The following is a 25,947-nucleotide window of genomic DNA, read 5'->3' on the forward strand; positions in this document are numbered from 1 at the left end:
AATTCACTGTGAAGAATAAATAAATTGCAATTTAATTCATTTTTTCATTGAAACCATATTTTTTGCACTAACAGAGTGAATGAATGACATGACATGACATGACATGACATAAAAGGAAAACCTGATAGTGATTCCTGTTGCAAACATGGGTATTTAAACACTCATGATAATATATGTATCCACAACTACTGAGTTTTCCACTTGGAAATTTAGAAATCATTCAATCCTAATTTTATTTTCAATTAATTATCAAGCCCCAATCTCTTGCTCCCCTTTGTCTTCGACACAATATGCACAACCTTCTAAATGACAATCAAAAATTTTGAGATCCTTTAATCCCTCCATTCTGATTGAGAAATGATATTTCTGCAGGTCTGCTGTGTGTCATCATGGTTGACGCAAAAGATTTGGCTGATCTGTTACTTTTTTGTTTGTAGAAGTGCTTGTTGTATGTAAGGTTTTATTGTCTTTTGGCAAATCCACACATACTTGCGGGTGAAAAAGGGAATAAACAGCAGCCATTATACTGAAAACACGATTGTGTGTTTTTGCATGAACGTAGCAACAATCAAGGTTATAGGAGAACTTTAAGAGTTCGGTAGCACTCAATCTGCACTTGAAAAATAAAGAGAGAGAGAAACAAAAGGAGACTCTGAGTCTATTTGCTTTGCCATCCTTGAAAATGGATGATTAAATTAACAGAGGCTCAAAATGTACATAATTATTGCACATACCAATTACCTTAAAGAAATGATTGTGTTCCAATCACAAAAAGACGTGTATTGTAATCAGGGAAGCAAATGATTGTCGTTAGTGTGTGCGCGTGCATTGGCTTGTCGTGTCAGTTGGAAACCAGCGCGATTGGACAAACTGCAGGATTCAATCTTTCACGTGTGAGAAAGTGTAAGAGAGAAAAGACAGTCACAGCCAGATGAAAATGAATATAATGCACACCCATCATAAACTGACTGACACTTACATTTTAGTTCCAAACGTATGAAGTCAGTGTTTCCAAGGTTTTCAAGGAAAACTCCATAGGGTGCGCTGGTCTTGAAATAAAAGGAGATGTCGGCACTGGTCTCTCCCTGGAAAGTGGCAAAATGCAGGTAGGATGATGGAGTGGTGAATGAAGCAGCATTCCAGTAGTCATCTGAAAAGACAAAACATGAGCAAAAAAAATTGAAAACTCCAGACCAGCAAATCAAAGTCTGGACCAGCACATATTGAATCTACCGTTGTGGCCGGCGGAGTCTTATCTAACAATAAACAGCTTAATATAAAAGCAATTTCATTTCAAATATCCGTCAACTTTCATTTGCAAACCACATGGCAATCAAAGCAGTCTGGAATAATATGTCAAGATTATTTTTTAATCTGTCTCATTTAATATCCTCTTAAAGAAAAAGAATTGATCGTGTAAAACTCCTCCATGTAAAAGTCCTCCGTGTTTTTTATGCAGAGATTTTAACATCGCCTGTAATTTCCTGAAACTTCGACGATATGGACGATATGGAAGCAGATCATTTCAAAGACGAATGAGATAATTTCTTTTCCGCTAAATGGGGGACCGAAGGAGAGTACACGAGCGCAGGGACTAATCAGGATTTCTGATAACAACTTTTCTAATGACTTTTGAATGAAGTGAAACCAGTGGCTGCTAATGAAGACAAAGTAACAATGCTGATGAATTATCAGACTGTGGTTGATGAAGTGACTTCTTGGCTTCCTCCTCTTGCCTCACCATGTCTCTTTCCCGCCCCAATCACTCAAGAGCACTGGGAGAAAAGGATGAAAGAGGATGAGCAGTTGTGGGAGGACAGGGGAATCGGGCAGGCACGGTTGAGGAGATATTGAAAGAGTGATGGAAATGATGAGGATAAAGTCAAACAGAGGGCAGATTACACGAAAGGAGCCAGAGTCTAAGACTAATGTGTTGTCAGCTAACAATTTGCTTAAAACCATTTCCTCGACAAAAGTGGATGGGCCCTATTTTGTCTGAAATGGTGAAGCATGAGGTATTATTATTTTTAACTTCATGATGAGGTCATTTTTTTTTGGGTCTCCAAAGTAGCAAACCTACTTCATGCCTCTCTTTATTCCCCCTCTTAAAGTCATGATGTGTGTGTATAGTGTTGCAGTGTGTGCGAGCCTCCCAGCATGCCTTGCTTTTGTTGAGCAACAGTTGCATTCAACTGTGCTTCATCATTAATTGCCTGAATCTCAGATAGCCACAACAAAAAATAAGGATTCTAAAGAGGTTACGCTCTTAACGTGCACTGTTGTAACCTGTCTGCATCAATATCTCAAAAAGGTCACTGTAGGGTTAGAGTGGCCTCTTACAAAAGACCTTTCCTTGGAGCACAATTTCATTCCTAGATGAATGTGTAGGTTGCTGAATAGATAGAAAGGCAGCTGATAGCAGATGCTATAAATAAAAAAGAGAACAGACATATAAAAATCTGAGTCCTGAAAAAAGGTAGAATCTCATCAAATTATATGCTGAAATTCATCAAGGGCTTCACGGCTGCTTCACGACCTATAGATAAAAATCAGCTGCACATTGACATGATCCTCAAATACAGCCTGCTGCTGTCTGGCCTGTGGTGCCAGAGAGCACACCACAATGTCACTCTTTATCTGCTTCACTAAATTCACCTCCAAATCTTCTTATTATTCACAGCGACACCAGGCGTGTATCATATAGTGGCAGGTGCCTTATATCATTCTCCACGTCTATGAGTTTTCCAAATACTTTTGGTAGTGATGTGTGCCTAATAGCAGAAATCCCTATATGCTCTAATTTCCCGTTTCAGCCAATATCCAAGGTGAAAATATATGGCCCGGTGTATGGTATATTTATTTTTTGTTTGTGTGTGTGCGTGCATTCGTGTATGTGCGCGTAAGCGAGAGACAGAGGTTAGAACCCTAATTTAAGCGAAAATCCTTGTCAACTGGTTGAAAAAATAATTACTGAACATTCATTGCAGTTGAATGTCAGGCATTAAGTTTGTTCATTTTTTGCCTTAACATGAATAGTTTATATCTAATTTAACAGCCATGTGATTTAGCTTCAGCACAAATGTTGCCCAGCTGGCACTTACAGTATCTGCATACATGTTGGCACTCATATGTCTGTATTTTTCTGCATACAAAAACAAACAAAACAAGATGATAGAATTATAAATTGCACTGAAATGTAATTTTTTTTTATATAACTTATGTCAAATTATGTTCTCACTTTCGTATGCCAGCAAGACAGATTTTTTTTATTACACCCATGTTGAGGTATTTCAAGGCACTGAATAGCGAATAATATCACTACCCCTGCAGCGTGAGGGTGATGGAGTGATGGGCCAAACTGAGTTGCTAGAATGAGTCTGTTAATCACAAATTCCATTAATAAAGTGCCTTTTTGTAATAATGGGCTTCTACCCCCATGGACCCCATGCAGCTGCACCGTCTGCCCTGTTAATGAATCCACTACTGACTGTGGAGAGGATTGCAAGTGTGCATCGGCGTCCACGTGTCCTTCTGCATCTGAGTGAGCCTCTCCTGGTTCAGTGCGATAAGCCCTCCTCCCCACGATAGAGCTAAGCTCCACCCCTCTCCACCTTGTTTTGCATCATGTCACCAGGAGCAAGGGCAGATAGCGGCCATGCTCACAAACGCACAGACACACACGACCACCTGCCGATGCTGTCTGTCTGATTTGTGCGTTTGAAGTTTGAATGCTGTTCATTTCTGCACAGGACAAATTAGCAATTATTGAGTGAGTTCTGTCTGGAATAAAGAGACACACAAATAATCGAGTTTACCTTTATGTTCCATCCGTAAAGCTTTTCCGAATATTTAAAATGCAAAATGATCAACTACTTATTGAGGAAGTCATTTTCACAATAACAACACAACCATGACAAACATTTATGTTAACTTAAAAATATTCTTTTGAACCAGAGCTGAAAAATATAGACAATATGAAGAACATTCAATTGAAATATGCTATGACACCATAGACACATGAAGTACAAGAATAAATAAAAAGCCCATGTAATATTAATTCATATGTGGTGACTAAATCAAGGAGTATTTGGGGCAAAATTTGAAAAAAATTGTTGAAAATTACACAGAGGCAAAGGAGGACACACGGATAAAGAAATATAGCCAGGAGGGGAGTCATGCTCCAGAAGGTGGGAGAGACAACAAGAGGAAAGAAAGGGAGTGGGAGGTTAGAACTAAAGGGCTCAGAGGGGATCTATGGTGTGAGAAGGAAAGGATATCCGATCCGAAACTGAGTGTTGGATGGAAAATATTGTGCGAGGAAGGACGATGGAAGCCAATCAAATGTTCTTACTTCCCACATGCCAGAACCACAGATGCAGCCGGTTGGCTTGGCTCCGTGTTACATTTATCACACTCACTCCCATATTGATGTGTTAATCAGAAGTGTTTCAGAAACTATTCCAGCATGTCTTTCCTATTTGGGAAGAGACAAATATGAGTCTGTTTACTATAAAGGCTGAATATCTTCATTCTTTAACATAAGGCAAGTGGGTTCTACAAATTCAATTTTATAAAGCGGTACAAAATGAGCTTGACTTGAACCACCACTTGCTCCTTGGAGACACGTAGCTCGGTCATAGAATTCAACTGTTAACAATCCATCCAATCTTCCTATTTCTACGGAGAGCATACGCGCTGATAAATGCAGTCTACCATAGCCCACAAGCCTTTTGGTGATGATGGGTGCATGCAAATGGAGTTGTAAGTAAAGTTAGTGGAAAGCCTTTTTCTCTGCTTAATTGGTTTTCAAGGTGGTGGTAAAAATAGACATTCTGTTCCTGTTGAAAATTCTACGATTCAATATCCTGGATGCCCTTTGTGTCATTGTATGAGCAATTACTGTGTACAAAAAGACTCGACAAAGAGACATACATAATGGGGAGGAGCAGACAAATACTTTTTGGTATTTTTTTTTTTCTATTCTTGTGAAGCTGACTGCAGAAGCAGACATAAAAAAAAACGTGGTGAACCACACATTGTTTTCAGGACAGACTCCGACAGGTGTGAGGGTTTACAAATGCCATTGGAGGGCAAACAACTTTCCTCACTGGAAAATGAGAACACCTGCAACACCTGCTCAGCTCGACACTTGGTGAAGATAAGGCCCTTTGATTTGCCATCAAAAAAAAAAAAAAAGAATGATATTCAGTAGAAACCGGGCAAGATATACAGCTGGCTCCTCTTCTTACTATAATGTCTATGAATAAATACTGTCACCTCTACTCTGCCATCTGTCCATTCGTCCATCTGCTGGTGTTTGATGGGAGTGTGTCTGTCTACCTGCACATCTCCTCATGGTACACAGACCAGAACTAAACAAATTTGGATAATTGATGACTCCTCAATGCACATATGTTTGAATGTTAATGTTTGCGTGGGTCTATATGTGAGCTCTATGATCGTCTCCGGTCTCCAGTGACATGAATATGAATATTGATGGAGCGAACAAAGGGAGTGCCGCGCGGAGTCCCACTTGTTGCAATTTCTTTTCTTCTGTGAAGCATGTTGTGATCATCTCTAAAAAAAGAGCCACACATGTAGAGGACGATGAGATCTGAGATACATTTGGGCTGAAATTTGGCTCAGGAGGCCAACTAGATGATTCATCTGTTTATGCTTGACCAGATGGGTTATGTTCCACCGTCGGCAGATGGTAAGGATGACTGACTGCTCTGCCCCAGGTCATTAACATGAAGTTTCTGGCACATGCATACACAAACCCAGATAAACGTTGACATTTTACCTCTTTTAGTTGTGAGACGGAAAAACCACAAGCCTCTTTTGTGGTGAACACTTGCTAAATGTGATCCCTTCTTGCTATGAAAACTGTTTTCGCTCAAAAAGTTGCTAGCCTGGTCTATGAAAGGACTACACCAAGGGTTCAATTACTAGGCAAGTTGTATTTTTGAGGATTAATTTTCTTATTGTACAACTACAGCGCTCTTGGTCAATCCAAAATGTTAACAAACCCTCAAATCTGAACATTTTAGTAAAAGTGAAGTTTTGGCTTTCTTACGAGAATATCTATATGTACACCATTATTGGACAACTATTAGAATACAGAATTATACTGCAACTAAATGAAAAACGTTCCCATATCACTTGTTTTTTATCTGCTAAAGTAAACATTTCTGAAATAAAAAAAACAAAACAAAACACAACCAACCAAAAAAACACCTCAGTGACCATAGTGACCAATATACAATAGCCACCCTTATTTTCGATAACCGTCACAAGCCTTCCATTTACTGAGTCAGTCATTTTCTTTACCTGGTCAGAATCAACCTTTTGTGCAGCTGCAACAACAGCCTCCCAGACTCTATTCAGAGAGGAGTACTGTTTAACTTCACTGTAAATTTCCTGTTTAAGAAGTGACCAAAAGTTCTCAATAGTGTTTAAGTCAGGGGAAGAAGGGGCCATGTCATTAGTTTTTCTTCTTTGTCTTGCATAAAAATCAAAGCCTTCTTGAAAGATGCAGACTTTTTCCTGTACGACTGCTAAAAGAAAGTGTCTTCTAAAAATTGGTAGTAGGTACGAGAGTTGAGTTTGAGTCCATTTTCAACCCCAAAAGGTCGAACTAGCTCATCTTTAACAACACCTGCCCATACCATTACCCCACCTCCACCTTGCTGGCGTCTGAGTCGAAGTGGAGCTCTGTGTCTGTTACTGATCCAATCACAAGCCCATCCATCTGGACCGTCAAGAGTCACTCTCATCTCATCAGTCCACAAAAATCTGAAAAATCTGTCTTCAGATAATTCTTGGCCCATTCTTGATTTTTTACCTTTTGTGTCTTGTTCAGAGGTGGCCGGGTTTCAGCCTTTCTGGCCTCGGCGATGTCTCTGAGAACTGAGTACCTCGTACTTTTTTACACTCCAGGTAGGTTGCAGTTGTGGAATATGGCAGCACTGGAGGATAATTGGTTCCTGGTAGCTTCATGTTTTATTCCTCTCAAATCTTTGGCTTTTTATTTGTGTCTTTTCTTCAACACGTTTTTTTTACGACCCTGTTGACTATTTGCAAGAAAATGTTTGATGGTTCTGTGATCACACCCCAATAGCTTACATATTTCAAGAGTGTTGCATCCCTCTGAAGACTTTTTACAATTTTTGACTTTTCAGAGTCAGTTAAATCTCTTTTTTGGCCCTGAGAAGAATCTGCCAAATAATTATGCACACCTTCATATAGGGCGTTGATCTTTCTTTGGTCACACCCTCCCTTGCTATTCGAATACAAATCACTTGATATGCATTAAATCCAATAAGCGTTCACGTTTCTACAGCCTGGAGTTGGAAATTATGGATAAAATGATGATATGGTCAAAATAACCACTTGCCTAATAATTGTGCACAGTGCTGCGATGGGATTGCCCAAGGGCTCATGTGACACCTCTGTTCGTCCAGTTGCACTGGCTACCAGTAGCTGCCAGGATCAAGCACAAGGCCCTGACCCTGGCATTCAAAACCACCTCAGGAACAGGTCCAGCATATCCGACCGAAATGATAAGACCTTATGTTCCCGGCAGAGAGCTGCGTTCCGCTAATTCAAACCTATTAGCAGTACCTTTTGCTCGCTCTAAGCGATCTCAGACAAAACTGTTCTCAGTTCTACTACCTCAGAGGTGGAATAAACTCCCAGAAGCAACAAGACTAGCATCATCTCTCTCAACCTTCAAGAAACAGGTAAAAACGTTTCTCTTTCAGGACTTTTTACTGCGCTGATGCCCCAGATCAGGTTGGCAGCAAGTTAGGCTATGCAGTGTGTGTGTGTGTGTGTACGTTTGTCTGTCTCTGTCCATTAATAAGAAAAAAAAAAAAAAAAAACCCTCACAAACCCAAGCTTACTGTTTTGTATATTTCCTGTGCATCGTGTATTTGCAAGTGTATTTGCAGTCCCTATGTCCTCTATTGTAAGTCGCTTTGGATAAAAGCGTTTGCCAAATGCAATGTAATGTAATGTAATGTAATGTAATATGGAAAACTGCTCTGACATTGAAAATTCCCAAAAGTGCAACTCTTGAGACATTTGTTGAAAACACTTGAATTGAAATAGCTCTGTAATCTATCGCAAAGTGCGTCATGCAGCTTGATTTCATCCAACCCTCACTTTGCGACATGTTTTTCACAGATTTTGTTGAAAGGTTTCAGTCCTACGCTATGGCCTCACATTTACAGTTAATGTAACATCGGAATCTCGAGGTAATTTGCTTGTCTGTCATTTAAGACCAGCAGCGGCCTTTATCAATCTAATTTTTTAATTAACTTGCTTGTCATAAACTTCTAATGCTCATAACTAAAAATGAGAGACAATAAGAAATGGAGTTTATGACAGGAAAGAAATTAGTACACTAACCTCTTATAAGGAGGTTGTGTTTTCAAGACTGCCTGTCTGGTAAAGTATAACAGAAAAACAAGTCTGACATGTACAGGAGTGGAACTCCTATGGGTTTTGGATTTTGCCAAGGCAAAACCCATTAATGTGGAGTTCAAACACAGATTGAGTCCAATATACAGTCGGAAATCCATCTTTCAATTTCTATTTCATTTTTTCAGTTTACTGTGTTTACAACCGTTTACAACCTCTGAAGGTGAGCAAATTTAAATTCTGCAGCATTCACTCTGCCAATACAGACATTAAGGTTTCAGGAGTTACCTTGAGCAACATTTATAAGTTCAAGGTTTCTTTTATCCAACTCGTTGTCTGATCCAGCACAGAGAAGCGATTAGCATGACCAGTAAATCCTCGAAGTGACGTTCAAGCCTCTCAGTTAATTCAGATCAATTGTTGCTATTACTATGAGTGATGACTAACTTCTTAATGATAAGATTTGTCTGCTCCTCTTACTGGTCTCATGTACCCTGTAACACAGTAAATGTCAAACAGCAATGGGTCATGGTATGTTAATTTTCATAGAAATATAAAACCTGCCACTGGCCATTTTAATTCATTTCTCAAAAATATCACATGTGCCTTGATGTAGGTCTAAGTTCTCTTCTGTTCTACTAAAATGTTTCATTTTTTAATGCTCTAAGGGCTCCGGCAGTTTTAATTACATTTTTTGCCTTTTAAAAAATACCCTTTTTCTGAAACACTGATGATGTATTTCATTGACTTTAACCATCCACAGCAGTAATATTCTTTGCAGTGCTCATTGGATGCCATTGATCGTTTCATTTCCTTTTTTTCCAAACAAAATTTCCACTACAAAAATGACCAGATCACAAGTACCAAATACAACACGTATTTGTCAAGAGCTGGGGGGGGGGGGGGGGATGGGATGCATCCAAGAGACCTCATATAACCCTCATGAGGCAAATCGTCTTCCATGGAAGTTATATTACAATAATATCACATTTAATACTTTGCTTTATTCTATTTTTGTTCATTTTCAATCTCATCTATTAAAATGTCCCAAGCCTTTTAACATCAATAAATGGGACTAATTCTTCTCTGTCTGGCCGTAACTGCATAGGCTGATATTAAACCAGCCATGGAAATGGGCTTCATTAATGCCAGAGCACGTACATTCGTACACACCCACACACAATGTTGCACTCTTACTTGCTTTTGCGCTCATACCAGCAAAGACTGAAACGCACAGAGACAGCGGTGCACGTCCACTCAAACAGGAAAGTACCTCATTTTAGTAAAATTTTCTTTGCCTGCAGAAGACATTAGTCATTTGCCGACCCAATCATGTGGCAGCCAATCATCATTTCTCTTTCTGAGACAGACCTTAATGCACAGTATGAGAAACATCAATCATACAGACTACTTATTCACATGTAACATTCTTAATACATGTTTAATACGCCTTGATGGGCCGATTTTTAATAAAAGCTCTATGTTTTGGTGTCTTTACCAGAGCGGTAATACTGTGACTCAAAGTCGTCTTCATTCTAAAGTTATTTTACTAATTTGGTCAAACAATATAAAGGACTATTACTATTTCTTTGTCTCTAGAACAGCCAGTGCATAATAAAGTGAGACAAAGAGAATATTTCTAACCAACAAAGGAATCCATCGTTTATAATTGCGCCGGACAAACTGTGACAAGCTAGCCACACACACATCAACAGACTTGATGTCACGGGTCATTAAATCCTGGTTTGTTTGTATGTTGGCAGCCCTTTGATGAAGGGATATTGCAGTGCCAGATTGTTGATGAAGGTACCATAATGAGCGTGACACCAGTTAGAAGTGAGGGCAGGTGTTTTGTCATGTACTGCACCCTCGACAGAACCAGGCCACTTCCCATTTGCCGGATGAATGGACGGACAAATAATAACAAATAAAAAACAGTGGATCAAAAGCAAATAAACATCTGTGATATTTTCAGCATTGGATTCATTTTGGGCCTGAAAACCAGATCATTATTTTGTGAGAGAGGTCAGACCCACATGTCTACTTCCTCAGTGCACTCAGATTCTCCCCTCTATTAGTCCCCCGGTAAGAAAAATGAGCAGTCATGGCGAGCATTATTATCGTTATGATCTGCCTGTCTTACACCCAAGATTTAATCCATGTTTGCTTTTACCTCTCTGCAGGATATTACTGTCCAAATAACACCTGGTTCTTTGTTACATCACAAAGATAACGTGTTTCTCTATCTATGTTGTATTAGTTTCATTAGTGGGCTCTATCTCTCCTACTTTATCCATGGCAAATATAGGGAGAGAGAATGAGAGAAAGAAAAAGCTGTTTCATTAAAGATTCAATCTCTTCAATATGTTTTAATTTTGAATTATTGAAGCCAAAGTTATGATTATTAAAATACATTTCGAGGATGATATACTAGCATCCTTTCTTGACACTATAAAAATGCTGAAGAAGGACTTTATTGTATCCAGAAATGCTGGAATCTCTGGTGTAACACCCTGATGTCAAGATGTCAGCAGCACCTGCAACATATAAAGACTTACACAGGCAGGTGGGATGTTTCCTTTCACACACACACACACACACACATACACAGCAGCAGAACTAACACATGCATTTTGCATTACAAAGTTTAACTCGCTCATAAGTTACGAAAATAGAGGACAATACTATAGAGCTTCCGGTTTTCCAGTTGACCCTGACTCCCAATAAGGACAATGCATTGGTACTGATTAGATGACAACAGAAAGAAAAACTGCAGACACACGCCTCCAAGTCTGCTCCTGCAGTGCCTGATATGTGGTGGTTCCCAGAGAAACAACATAAACTACAGGGAACTCGATGGAAGAGAATAAAAGGATGAAGAGATGAGGGTCAGACTGAAAGTCTGATTAGGGACCTTTTATCTGATCACATGGACACATGCAATCACATCTGTATGCATACAGATTAAAAGCCCAAGACACACACAGCCCACACATGCTCAACAGATATGAATTTTTGTTTCTTCCACAGCAGACCACAGCATAGTTAAAACATACTTATCTCTCAATGATCTCTAAGTATGATAAAGGCATTATTTTCAAAATCAAGCACAACCCCAGATTAGCAATGTGGTCAATCATACTCTGTTATGCTGTTCTTATACTTTATCTTGATAGTTTTAATAAAGAACCACTGGAAGCAAATTTGGATTGATTTTTGTCACTTTCTGATACTTTAGCTATCATTGTCTTCACATACTATTTTTTCCCCAGACGCTGTGATAAGGTCTGATTTATTTGTGGATTAGAAGTGAAGAAAACTGTCAGCAACTTGAGGCAAATTAATATAATTATGACCAAAGAGTCTGTCTTTTCCCCAAATTACTCTGTTTATCTAAATGTCCCTTTTTTTCCAAGAAGTTAAGAAGAAGTCAAAGCACTTTTGTGAGCAAAGACGCTTGCTTGTGCATTTCGGTGCCAGAATAGAGCCTCCAGTGATTTGCAATGGCTAGCAACACCCCAGTGCCCACTTAAGGGTCCATCGTGAAGAAATATAATGTGTTGCTAAATTCTGGTTGAGCCAATATCAGACCCCTGCTGACTCCACTGTAGAAAAGGTAGAGAGCAGGCACCAATGTACTATTGATTTCTGTGACAGGGTTTTCAGGTTCACAGTGGGTGTTTCAGCCAGCCTTTAGAGAAATGTTCAGAGAAGAAATGAAACATACATCAAAACTTCATGTAATTTGACATCCTTGCAAGTCCCATTACTATTACAGAAAAAAGACAACACTTACTTTATGGTGTTGCATTTCACTGAATGTGTAACAGGCACAGTTTGTCTCTCCCAGTACCTTAGTAACTCTGTAATAGTGGGGTACTATATTAAAGGAAATTCTGAATGCAGATCCTTCAAGTGCATATAGGATACATTTCAGGCTACTTCTGAAGGCCACAAACAACCTTCTTTGCAGGTAGCATGCTTCATTATTTTAAACTGTGATGATGAAAATTTTAGGTGATGATTCAAAGGACTCCTTATGGCAATCTGCCACTCATCACAAGCTTGCCAACAACTGCTTCATCTGTGTATTAAAATGCATGCAATCCTTTGTGGTAGCAAAACATAAACTTTCTGTAAAAAATACCCACTTGGTGAAATCATAGATATCCATTTCCTCTATTGTTATATCTGTGGATATCAAAAGCCGTCTGGAATTGCCAAAAATGTTCATTTTCCTGGCCCTGACTTTTTAAAAGCCAAACACACTGTCAACAGGACATTTTAATAAAAGCTGTATTTACAAGACTGGGGGTGTTCTTTTGCCTCAATGTTTGATAAGCCCTTTACAAAGGTTATGCAGTCATGCCTCTACAACCCACTGAGAATTCAGAAAATGATACTCCTTCTCAGCAGCTGAGGTCATTAACGCACATATTTCCTCTTAATTAGGCCGTTGCAAATGCAGTACTCCTGCCTCACTCAAACACGTCTTTATACCTGCAGCTAACCCAGAATGCTATTTCTACTTTTCTGTCCTTCGCACTGACATCCTGCAAAGTCTGAAGTTCCTTTTAAGATTGTGCGGATAATTCTAAAGCACAGCATGGCCTGGCTGCAGGCTTCATAACTGACCTTTCAACTTTCTTTCAAACCGACTGCACTTCAGCTCTCTCGAGTGCAGCCCTCCCCTCTGCATACATACATACCCAATACTCATGGTTACTTTCAGTATTGTTTGTATTCAATCTTATTGATCTCTCGCTATTACCAACCAATGTGCTGAACTATAACATCTATGTTAATATTTTTTATAGGCAATCTGTCAATTATCCTTGCAATGTATTTATATTTGTTTGGACCGGCTGTCCAAGGGATAACCCCTTTTGGCTTGACTTCAATGTGTTATTTGGAATTTCAGACCGAGCGCCTCTGTATGTGGACACGAATGTTCTCAAAAACAACATCATATCAAAAGATGATGCTTCATTTTTATTGTTCTCAAGTCCTAATATGCCCAAGTAGCAAAGAGAAATTCAAAAATGTCTACCGAACATGAGCTAGGGCTTAGGAGAAATTGCTGGAGATCAATCTTTGTTTTTCTTTTTCATTCCATACTTCCCCAATGATGCTACACCAAAGTTGTGTGTGTGTGTGTGGGTTGAAAATCTGTTCCAGTCAGTAAATTTGTTTTTCATCACTGATTTGTGTGAGATTCCTTTGGATCTTTCCACTTGGCTGAGATACTTTTTCTGGCAGTACTCTGACAGCCTTAATTATATTTAGGCGTTCACAACTAGATTTCTTTCGCTATCGTCTAAATATTAACTATAGTAAGTTTGTTCATCTCCCGGTCCGGAGTCAATCAAGGGACTATGTTTTGAAACCATTACATAAACTGTCCATCACTAAGAGCTGAAGCCTGGCGTTGCATGAAAAAGTACAATCACACAGTATAAAAGTATCCACACTTACTATCTCCATGACAGCGAAGCGGTCCAACAGTCAGTTTTGCCTCAGAGCCCGTTCTGTCAGTGTCACCCACGGCAACCTGGCTGACAGGCAGGTGTTCCTTATACACCAAGAGACCAGAATCTTCTCTCCTACAAAATGAGTTGAATAAGAAATAAGACACTGGAAAGGGAAAGAAATGAGCGGCTGAGAAAAACAATACAAATGGTGATGACACTAATTGTAACATATTATCTATTAACACTTGGACTTTATTATAAACATCTTGAATACGATATGTATTACATTTCCCCAACTTTTTTTTTCGAAGAAAGCATTACATAGTGGGAACATTATCAAAAACATGTATCTCTGTGAGAAAGAAAACGAGTGAAAGAAATTAAAGAAATTAGAAATTAAGTTATTAAAACTAACTTCAAGTCATGTCTTTGGAAATTTAAAATGGGGAGGGGTGGTGATTGGAATGGATTAAGACATCCATTTTTAGTAATTTGTTAAATAATGAACCCGCCAATCCCTATTCATTATCAGCACAACTCCTGCAATTCTTTAATATATGACAAAAAAAACTACATTATAATTCATTAGGAATGCAGAGAATTTCATAGTATAATGTGATGGTGTGTGATCATAGTGTAAAATACATTTCATCATATTTTATCACCTTATTACCGAACATGTTATTAGTCAGGTTTCCTACAAAATCCCTTTAGCGCTTAAAATGAGGACAAATTCTTAAAAAAATAGGGAACCAATAAGCAAAAATCTGGATTCTTCTTTACGATACACACAGCATATGAGGTGAGACATGAACAGCTGATCGAGTAAACTGGCTCAATGGATGAGCAGCAGATTTACTTAAAGCGTCAATGGGATAACGTAAATGGAATTTTGCTGCTACCCAATTTAATGAAGCTGTCTCCAAATAGTCTCTTGTTAAAAAGTTTGATTCTGGTAATTCTATGAAAGATCACGTCTTGATTTTGCTGAAAGCCCTCGAGCCTGAAAGATAAACAGCAAGGTCAAGGCTTCAGATTTTCCTGGACATATGTGTAATCTGCAGCCATTTGCCATTTTTTAATTCACATGGTATATGTGCTGATAAAATCAAGGGAAAAGCTTCTCACTGGGCAAAAGCCCGTCCATTGGGTACCAGAACAAACTAAGACATTACTGAAAGCAACTATTTCCAACAGTCTCATCACATGCACTAAAGTATTAGATATCATTAAACCCACTGGTATTTACAGATTATTAACCTTGATTGGTTCATATTTTTCCATGATCAGTTTGAAAAAACAAACAAAAAAAACACACATTATGACTTTTTAAAGGGTCGGAATTTTGAATCTAATGACATTTAGTGGCTTGGGGACAGCTGCCCCTCAAGTTCCCCCCTCAGTATCCTTTATGATATGCACTTTCTAAAAGATTGGTTCTTGGCTTACAATTACACAATAGTGAGATTTTCCAGCCTAAGACGGTGTAACAGTAAAAGGGAGCAATGACAAGTCAGTTGCTAGGCAAATTCAGTCCATGGGAAGTGTGAAAAAAAAAAAGAGTTGAAGTGCTTGAAATTCTTTGAAAAAGCAGGTGGTGATTTACAATATTATCATTAATAATAATAACCATTGTCATCCAGGAAATAGGACATCTGGAGAACCTCATCTTACAGTAGACATATTGTTCTAATTTCACTTTTCTAAACCAATCATGGGCTACCAAAAGGAATTAAAAACCAGGGAATCATGAATTATAAGTTTCAACTCTTTCAGGGGTCAATACATCATGTTGGATTTTACAGCCACTCCCAGCAGTGGTGTTTGGATCATCGCAGCTTCTAACAGACTTCTAAAACAGTGTGTCTTTGCAGTGCAAATACATTCAAGAATACATAGCATTGCATTTCAGAAATTCAGATACAAACTCTCAGACATTATAGAGGGCTATTAAGCTTGATAATGGATCATATTAAGCAAGAGACAAGACACTAAAACACATTTTAATTTCAACTGTAGTTATATTTTTTTTTATATTACATCTCTGTTAAATCAGCCTTTTGAATTCAGTGCACCCAGGCATGAAAGTGCCATTCCATTATGGGATTTGTAGGATGCAGACAACACAATGAAAATCTCTATAGATTAAACAACTCCATGTCGGACATGCTATCCTTAAAGAATGTAAGATTAATAAAAGATTTGGTTTTTGGCCATATTCACAGCCTTGAATAAAAACAAGAAAAGGGAAATCACTATGAAGGTGAGGATTGAAAGCCATTATGCTGAATAATACTTACCAGGTAGGCAGCCCAACAAACAAGTTAATATGTCACAGTCTCCTTGAGTGAGACACTGGACACCCCATGATTTACTGACTGGCAGGTAAATGTGCTGAATGTTGTATAAATGCGAACATGGATGAAAGGAAATATTGCATCACTCTTTGAATAGCTTTTAATAGAAAACTGTACAAAAACAAGTCATTTACTGCACATTTTGTCCATATTTCTTTCTATCTCTACCTATCCAGTGGTTTGATTTCCATTCCAAAAATGATGAACTGGGAAAAAGTTTAGATATGTAAAGATATTAATAATTGTGTTAACACATGTAAATTTAGTTGAGAGAAAATCAACCCCAGTTGATTTCATACATTAAATTTTCATGAAGATGGAAAAAGCTAAACCCATCAAACAAACAAAGAAACTAAAAAACAAATCCCCACCACCGCCCTCACCCCCAGGGTTCTGAACACTTTGCATCAGCAAACATAAGATTAGTAGACCAGGCTGCTGAAAAGGGTGAAAACATGTTTTTTTTTTTCTTTTTGCACTCTTAATCCTTAAAATGACAATTTTGAAGAAACTTGATAGATTTTAGCCACAGGCGGGAAGGTATGATGCGACACTTCTGATTATGCAGATGCACCGCAGCGTTTGTGAGTATAAAACCAAGATGGATTCAGTTGGACACATGGAAAAATGATGTTAGCAAACATATGGGCCGACTCATCTGCAACAGTGTTCCTGTATGACCCACTGCACTGGACTGCAGCCGGTGGACTCTGAGTGACTTTTTATAGCCAGCTGTTTCAGTAGAATTTAATTAAACGTCAGTGCCAAACTGAAACTTTAATAGATAGATAGTCAATAGAGAAATAAAGAAATGGTTAAACTCCTGCTGAACAATTCCCAGAGCAGTCCAACATACCATTGTGTGTGGTCGGCGTCGCAGTTGCAATCGTACTTGGGGTCAGTGCAGTTTCTGTCAATGCCGCAGGCACATTTCTGGATACCAGGCGCCGAGCCCCCCCAATAGATTTGCTTCTCACTGCTCCTGCCCACCCACCATGTGTAGGGGGGTCCAGCTGTGGAGGAAAATATAAAAGCATCAACCTGTGAGTCTCTGTATAGATAGATGTTTATCTAATCCTTCGGCAGAATAATACAAGTGCGGGAGATGCAAATCAAAAGGCTTTTATGAGGGCAATAAAGTTTGTGTTGCTCAACTGTTGAAACTCATTAATTAAAGGTGATTAATTGTCTTGACTGTTTCAGGCTTTTGGTGCATTAATGTGATTTAAATTGACGACTAGCAGCTGCACGGTGACTGTAATTCCGTTGTTTAATATGTCTTGTACAGCTGGATGGTACATTCTTTTGAGACTGGCAGGCACATTTAGTCAAATATCGCATCTGCCATTTTAGAGATTTATTAAAATGCAGGTGTTTTAAAATACTCATTTTTTAGCTTTATCTTCTTCTTCTTTCGGCTTTTTCCCTTCAGGGGTCGCCACAACATATTAGCTTTATCACTTGTGACTTTGTAATTTTCACGTAATTGTGCGGCAGTGAATATTTCTCAGTGGATGCATTTAAGAAAGAATGATGAAGTGAATCATCGGTGGTGAAGCCTCCTTTTCCTGGTACAGAGGAGGATCAGAGATATGCAGGGTTAAAAGGAAAGTGAGTGCACAGTCCCCCCTCCGGTGCCCTTCTGCTGCTTAACACTCGCAAAGACACTCATCCTCTCAGCCGTAGTAACTTTGGTCGGTTTGTCAGGTAGTCAATAATCCAGCGGGTCAAAGATCATTCTACCTGCGACTACTGCTTCTTGTGCAGCTGTTTAAGCTGAGCGGATAAGATCTGGTTACGGCGGTGGAGAAATCAAAGATAATATCTTCAAAGATATGGCTGCGTTAACCATGCAATAATGGATTCATCAGGTCTGGTTGATGATTGTATCTTCAGTTCCTACTTTTAAATGGTTGACAAACCACAATGGGTCCAGATGAGCTCAGGGATGGACCTTTACTAAAAGTGACAATAGCTTAACTCTTCAGTGGTAATAAAAGTCATTTTAATGGTTCAGGAACAAGGCAGGATGTCTCTCCGAGCCATAGGAACCATTTCTTAATGGTACTAACCCTGAGCAGCCATTTTGGATTTAATGCTAATTTAAAAATCTGCATCGCGGCAAGTGGCTGCCATTATAAAATGCTATTAACATTCCAACAACCAGAGGGGTTTGATTTATGTCACTTTGACTAAAACTCAAAGAAATACATTTCCGAAGACAACAGGGAAGTGTCATGTGGCACTTGAACATATGTCGTTGCTAAACATTGTTACTGGAATGGTGTTCAAATGCAATTAGACTGTGTAAAAAGCAAACATACAAACAAACAAATCTTCAAAGTACATTATGAAGTAATCAAATCATCAACGGCAACAGTTTGTTATACATTATTCTTGCAACCATGCCTTCACACAGTATGTATATACACCACATAATTTCTCACAATATGCCATACCTATTTTGATCAAGGCAGTTTTAAAATCTGAAGTGTCAAAAAATAATGAATTCTGAGTGTAGGGCTACTTGCTGTGTAAGACTTGAGCCAGGAAGACAACTGCTGATCAAACAAATGATTGATGGTCATTAAAACAGTCGCTGAAGACCGTCCTTGAGCACCAAACTCCTATCCATTTGGACTTTGATTCTGACACTTCACAGCTGCTAATTAATGTGCCTTGATATAAGCTTTGATACGAATGGAGGGAATGAGGAAATGAAACGGCACGCCTGGCTGTGTAAGATCAAGGCGAGGCTGAGAAACACCGAGTTTGCTGAGGCACTGTTATCACTAAACCCTTGTTCTGGAACAGGACTACAGAGATCACACAACTGCTCTCAGGGGCAGGGCAAATTACAGTCTGTTTTAGGTGTATTTTCTTCCTGCCTTGCACCTGAAATCGCACTGTGTGAACAGGGCACAGATGTCTGAAACTACATTTTGCATACTACAAGATCACGCGGAAGCAAAATTTGAACCCTTCCCTGTCGTCTATATGCATTCACAGGAGAGTCGAGGGATAATTATTGGAGGGAACTGATTATTCATTCTGTTGTGTGTCTGAAAATTGCAGAGGAAAGCACTGTCTTGTGTTGCACTCCCTTTGCACACTCCTCTGTAATTCCCTATCTCCAAAGGCTCTCTTCCTATTATTCAGCACCTCCTTCAGGTTGTCGGTGATCAAGGGCTTTTATTGCGGAAGCATCGCACTGTGCTGATGGGGATGGTGTTATCCACACAGACGCTAATGTACTCTGTAATAGGCTCGAGCCATTCACAGAGCTGATATGGTCTCGTAGGGCTTGGAGAGTACATCCTGGCCTTGAAACAACCCTTGAAGAGAGGCTTCCTGTGCGCATCTTTTCAGGATTGAAGTCGGCATGGGGAAAGCAACGCTTGGAATGGATTGGATTGGTGTTGTGTTGAACACTTCTTTCCTAACAGTGCGTTTTCAAATTATCTTAACCTGTACCCCATCACCCCGTAAAACCTTATTTAGTATGCTTGACGTGAATCTAAGCCTACTCTATCCTCAGCAAGTTTTATGAACTACACCTGCCTAGAACATTTAGCTACGATTGTGGACTATATGGTCAACTACAGAAAGGAAATGATTACCTTATTTGATTTTTACTTTATTTCCTTTTTTGTGTATTTGCACCTTTCACATCTGCTGAGTTACACCTTATGGCCTCTGTTATCCAGCACTACTGCTCATCAAGTGCACAAATGGCAAGTTGAGCCAAATACGTTTCTGAGCCTTTCAGCCTAAGAACGACTGTCAGTGAGAGCTTTGGAGGGTTTTCAGTTGCTTTTCATTTATCACATGAATTCAGTAAATATTTAATTTATACAGTGGATAGCACTCGCTTACTCTGTTGGTGTGTATGTTTGTTTATGTTTTGCGCAATTGTCGCCCCGTCCCCAATGCGGTGTCCACTTGACATGATAAATGCTTGGGGTAGGAGCCAAGTGTGGGAAGTTCTGCAGCTTCACCAAGCATTGGGAAGTGCATATTATTTACAGAATGAAAGTACATTTTTTTTAAATCTGCAAAATAACTTTTTGTGCACTGTGGCATTCTTCAGTGACCCCTGGATGTGTAAATTTTAACTTCTCAATTTAAGTTCTGTTTTCATTATTTTTCATTGTAGTGCTTTGTAAATAATGTGTACATTTAAAAAGTTCATCACCTGTATGTGTAACTTTGGATAAGCAATATATTTTGCGCCCGAGTACTTTTGTCGCATTTAATGGTATTCTGTAGTTTTCGCATTTGCCAGCTTATAGACTCTGCAAGGGCAGCTATTCAGAGTATCATGGGATTGAAGTACCTTCTTCATGTTAACCAGCTGTTTGAAATTAATTTGAGCATTGTAGCTGGCTCTGGTATCTGATTAATTTTCTGTCACCCCTCCATGGTAAATGTATGCTAATCTAAGTTCGCTGCCCCCAGTTTGGCTGCTCTAAATGTGTTATTTAAATATTTGTTGTTGTTAAATATTATGTGTCACGCCAATAATATATATGTATATGATGTAATAACATAATTGAAAATACACTTCTATAAGTATCAGAAAATCAACAGATTTACAGCAAATCAAAGAAATGCATTTACTGTATATGTAAATCCACTGTACCAGAAAATGATACCGATCTGGCACAAAAAAGTGCATGCAGTCTCATTTTCTCTACCTCATGCACCAGGGGTAAGAATGACCAGATTTTAATCTCTTCTGCTGTATCCCTGTGCAGTATGAAGTGACATCAATGTGTTTTTTTCAAGGAAGGTGGAGGTGTGTCAGAGAGGAAAGTGAGGCTGATATGTGGATAAAAGGTAAAAGGGCTGTTGCCTTTCAAATGGAAAAGGTAACTTAATAAGCTTTGCCGGATAAGGCATTCCTTTTGTGGCCTGCAATAACACTATCCACAAGAGAAAATGAAACAATATTTTGTTTCTCTTTATTCAAAGAAAAATAAGCTGTATTGTCAATATTGTTTTGTCAAATATCACAGAGACAATTGAATCTTTTGAGACATTTTTTTAAAGGAATTGGATTTAGACAGACATTTGCTGCAATACCATCTCATAAGAGTGTTTGGTTATATATATATATATATATATATATATATATATATGTATATATACATATATATATATATATAGACTTTAATTGTTATAAAAGTCTTTACGTGGGTTTTTATATGTGTGCTGTGTGTGTGCACTTGGCCTAAGTGACCTATGGGTTTATTGTCTACAGAAAGAATTATCCTCATCTCTCCTCAGACACCTGTTCCGACATGCCACTGTCAATAGGATTAACTGTGCCTTCTTCTAGGACTTCATAGTCTTCTACCTTCAACTGCGCGTGTACGTGTGTATGTCTCCGCATTCATGGCGTTGCATTCCTAAACCTTCACTGTTGGGTTAGTAAGACCCCTGGCCATGTCAGTTTCTCATCAGACTCTCAAACCTAATTAGCAGATACATGACAAATGCTGCTTCATCTGCAGACACTTTGAAGATCTTCTTAGAGAGATAGCTTGATTCCTTTTCCAGTCTAGTCTCAAAGATCTAAAATCAGATTTCCAAAAATAAATGTGCATTTTTTTTTCTGAAAGCATGATAAAATTGAAAAAAAAAAAAAAAAACCCTCTCATTTGATATCTTATAGTTTTTCATGTGGAAAAAAAAGGGTATTTTTCAAAATCTGTACAAGACAGAGTTGGTGTGGGAGGATCAGCGGGGCACTGCATGGAAAGTAAGCAAGGCGCCAGTTTAACTCATCTTTGTGATTCAGTTTATGGTCTGCCAATGTACAAGTACATGGACTGATGAGAGGTATAGTGGTAGGGGTAGATGGGTTGGAGGTTGGGGGGTGGCGTGGGTGGGATGAAGTGAGAGAATGACAGCCTGGATGGATAGAGATGTGAGGGGGAGAAAAGACAGAATCATGCTGACAGAGAGCTCGGATGGAAAACCGATGTGAGCGAGAGCTGCTGATGCGAGGGTCAACAGAAGGCTGTGGGTATGACCATACATAGATGTGTGTCTGAGGGCACAGGGGGTGTTTGTGTGTGTGTGTGTGTGTGTGTGTGTGTGTGTGTGTGTGACAAAAACAATCCCAGGTGCATTGTACTTATCAGAAGCTTCCCTTGAGTAGATTTATCTTAACTGAATTACCTGCTTGCATGTTTGAATACAACAAAGGGAGCATCATGAAAAAGAACAAAATATTTGAATAACCAATATGAGCCAGTGTGCTGGATAGGGCTCAGAGGGGCAGACTGTTTCATGCTTTTCAAGCACAGAACAGATTTACAAAACAAAAACAAAGCATAAAAAACATTAATCCCTGAGCAGCTAAAAAAAACTTGAAGGAAAGAACCTCGAAGGACAATACATGCCCAGTCTTAATATTTCTGGCAAGATGTTTTCCCCCAAAGCTTCATCATGTCGCCTGATCGTTCAAACAAGATCACAGATTAAAAGTTAAACAGAACACTGTTCCGGTTTAGTGATTATTAAATGCAGATTTATAACTGTCATGGTCAATCACTGGCACATATATCTATGCACTGTTAGAAGGGTCAGACAGACTGATTGACAGTCGCAGAAATAATGATCTCAACAACTAACTTAGCAGCCTATTTGCAGGGATCTCGGAATTAAATAACACCATTACTAAAAGGTAATGGAAAAAAAAGAAAAAACATGAGGCAAGAAACAAGAGCAGATCATACAAATTTTCAACAAAACCTGAGGTTTAGCAAATGTATGTTGATGAAGAAACAGTTATTTCTTTTAAGATTATTGTAGAAAGACACTCCAGTTTACATTATTGACTTCCTGCTTAAACTGCTTACAACAAGGATACGCTCTCCTTGTTATCCCTTAAAAAAACATCAATAAACAACTGTAAATTGAAGATGGACCTAATCGAGAATATCAAATTTGGAAAGAGCGGCTAATATGGTGAAGCAAGCGTTTTTATTTACCACATGTCTAACACAGTAACAACTCTTAGCAAATACCATTAGCCGGAGTGTTCAACAATTCACCACTGATGTTGATCCCATCTTATCTTATCTTATCTTATCTTATCTTATCTTATCTTGTCTTATCTTATCTTACAGAACATTCTCACATGTCCCTAAGTCAAACAATAACTCGTGATATTCTCTTGTCCTATTTTGAATTTGGACAATTACTGTTGTGGTAGAAAAGATACTGGACTTACAAATCCAGCCTACTTTGGTTGAATTTCTGGATGCAGATATTTTTGTTGGTAAACAGATAATAACCTCCGGGCAAACACCAACACTCTGAGTTAGAATGTCTTATCTGCCTCATCTTTATACTTTGTGGTCTTGGCTTTCTCTCTGACTTATGCCCAAATCCCACAACAAGCATACAAAATGCTTCTGCAAACAATGAACTGATGACTTTTCCTCTTTTGGCTAATGTAACATCACATATCCCTGCTGCTATGGCTCTATAAATCTTTATTTCAAGAACTCACAAACACAAAATCACTTTTACATGCCTCTGCATACTGAGCTACTCAGCTATTTCTTCACTTGTTCATGCAGAGAGGTTAAGATCTTCTCTCCAAGCAGATCAGTTGAAACACAAATCAAACTCTGCAGAGGGACAACAGATTTAAGAAGAAAATGTTTCTATCTGATATCAATTTTTTTCACAGAGTATATGTACTGTAAGCAACAAATATTGCACACCTAAAGTGACAAAGAAAAAATATGGAATCCTACATCTAGCTAGACACCCTCTCGTTTCTCTTTAACCTCACAACGACTGAACATCAGTAGATAACTCGGGCAGATTATGGGGTTCAGTGGGAGTGTCAGTCACAAGTCAACTACTGACTGAGGTCTTTCCTTCTGGAATTTAAAAGAAGAGAGAAAATAGGTCTTGCCATTTTTATGTTCTCTCTTAGTATGTGGCCCTGTACTACTTAAACCTCCTTGGAAATCTTACTGTCTTCTATCCCCTTATGATCGACACATTTTCTGACCACATTCATATCATATGTGAACAGAAGCATTTTTACAGCGAGCGAGATCATCACAGCTTTGTACGACACCTGTGAATGTCATGCCATGTCACTTTTTGAAGTAAAAGGTTTTTCCCCTTCATGTGATCCCCTGGAAAGGACCAGAATATACTTGATGTCCTTGGTTCCATCCATGCACTCCAGCTTCTCCTGGGGGACCAAAAGGTGTCCCCAGGCCTGTTGGGATATATAATCCCTCCAGCATATTTTAGGTTGACAACAGGGCCTCCAGCAAGTCGGATTTGCTTGGTGAACCTCTAATAGGATGCCTCCAGGAGGCTCCTCACCAGATGCCTGGCCACTTTAGCTGAGTCCTTTCAACGCTTAGGAACCGCGGCTCAGTTCTGAGCTGCCTGCAGGTATCTGAGCTCTTCACCCTATCTCCAAGGCTAAGCCCAGATACCCTGCAGAGGGAAATCATTTCAGCTGCTTGTATGCCAGTGCTCATAACCTAAGATGAGGGTTGGAATGTAAACACACATAAATTCAGAGCTTAGCTATATGGCTCAGTTCCATCATTATGACAACAGATGCATTCTGCACCGGCAACATTGCTGAAGGTGCAACAACTCTTAGCACTGGATGTACTTAATTGAAAATATCATCTTGGTAAATAGGATACAGCTTTCAATGCTTGCTGCATTCTGTATGATCAGAATAGAGCCATCAATCCTATGCTTGAATGTTCATAACAGAATCTTGAAGTGGTTAATTCATATACAATTGCAGATTTGAGCTGTTAAAATAAAAGGAAATGGTTAGTTTGTCATGAATTTTAAAGACGTTTAAAGATGGAACGTTGACTTCCATGTCCAATCAAGACAATAAGCTCTGAAGTGAATTTATTTAGACACGGCTATGTAAAGTTAATGTCATTGCTGATGGGGCGTTGGGTAAATGTCAGAATAGAATGCCTGACATGCGAGCCATCGCACAATGGTGTCAACAAATGTTTAACAGCCTATTTGAATTTGAATAGCTAAGTTAAAGTCCACAGCTTAATCTTCTATACGTAAAACAAGCTATTTCTGCTTCTAAGTCATTGACACATTTAATTGGATAATGATACATAATATATGGAATATTTCTCTTTTTGCATTTCCAACTGTGTTCCATATGTAGTGGCAAAAAAACACTACACAGCGAAACACTACAGCTCATGAATTTACTCGAGTAAAATAAATACATTTTATATTAATAAATTCATTTCAAATGTCTTTTTTGATAGTGTGGATGCTCTTGCGTGCCTTAGGACCACTGACACAGACAGAACACCTTGGAAAGTCTCCAAATGAAGGAATTAAAGTCCATAATAGTATTCTGACTCTCTCCTGAGTCAGATGCAGGAGGATTTGCATGATCATACAAAGCGATAAACAGCACACATTCACACACATGGACTGCTGCTCTACAGGATAGGAGACAAAGGCGAGAGGAACCAGTACGTATGCAGATAATGTTACTCTTGGACATTGTTTCCACAAATCAGCATAACCAGTCATCTTTCTTAGGGAACCATTTGTTTTCCCCCTTTGTTGTGGTCATTTATTAGAGTTTTTGTGCAACGTGCATTGGGCCCACTGTCTCCACTCTGCACCGTCTGGTCTTTGTTAAGCTC

At 38.9% G+C, this 25,947-nt stretch overlaps 1 protein-coding gene across 3 annotated transcripts in view; it reads right to left on the reverse strand.

Annotated features, from left to right (window-relative positions):
• Nucleotides 1-25,947, reverse strand: part of cntnap2a (contactin associated protein 2a) — a 325,051-nt gene that overhangs the window by 36,035 nt on the left and 263,069 nt on the right. For all 3 annotated transcript variants that reach the window (XM_086151351.1, XM_086151349.1, XM_086151350.1), the window contains 3 exons: nt 17,109-17,265; nt 13,900-14,027; nt 980-1,150 (listed from right to left, as the gene is read on the reverse strand). In XM_086151351.1, coding sequence (XP_086007477.1) covers nt 980-1,150; nt 13,900-14,027; nt 17,109-17,265 — 456 coding nt within the window. The remainder of the gene's footprint in view (nt 1-979; nt 1,151-13,899; nt 14,028-17,108; nt 17,266-25,947) is intronic.

Source organism: Fistularia commersonii, chromosome 8 (assembly GCF_037954325.1).
Source record: "Fistularia commersonii isolate RoL2024-O1a breed Wild chromosome 8, RoL_Fcom_v1.0, whole genome shotgun sequence".
In the NCBI taxonomy this organism is placed as follows: Eukaryota; Metazoa; Chordata; class Actinopteri; order Syngnathiformes; family Fistulariidae; genus Fistularia; species Fistularia commersonii.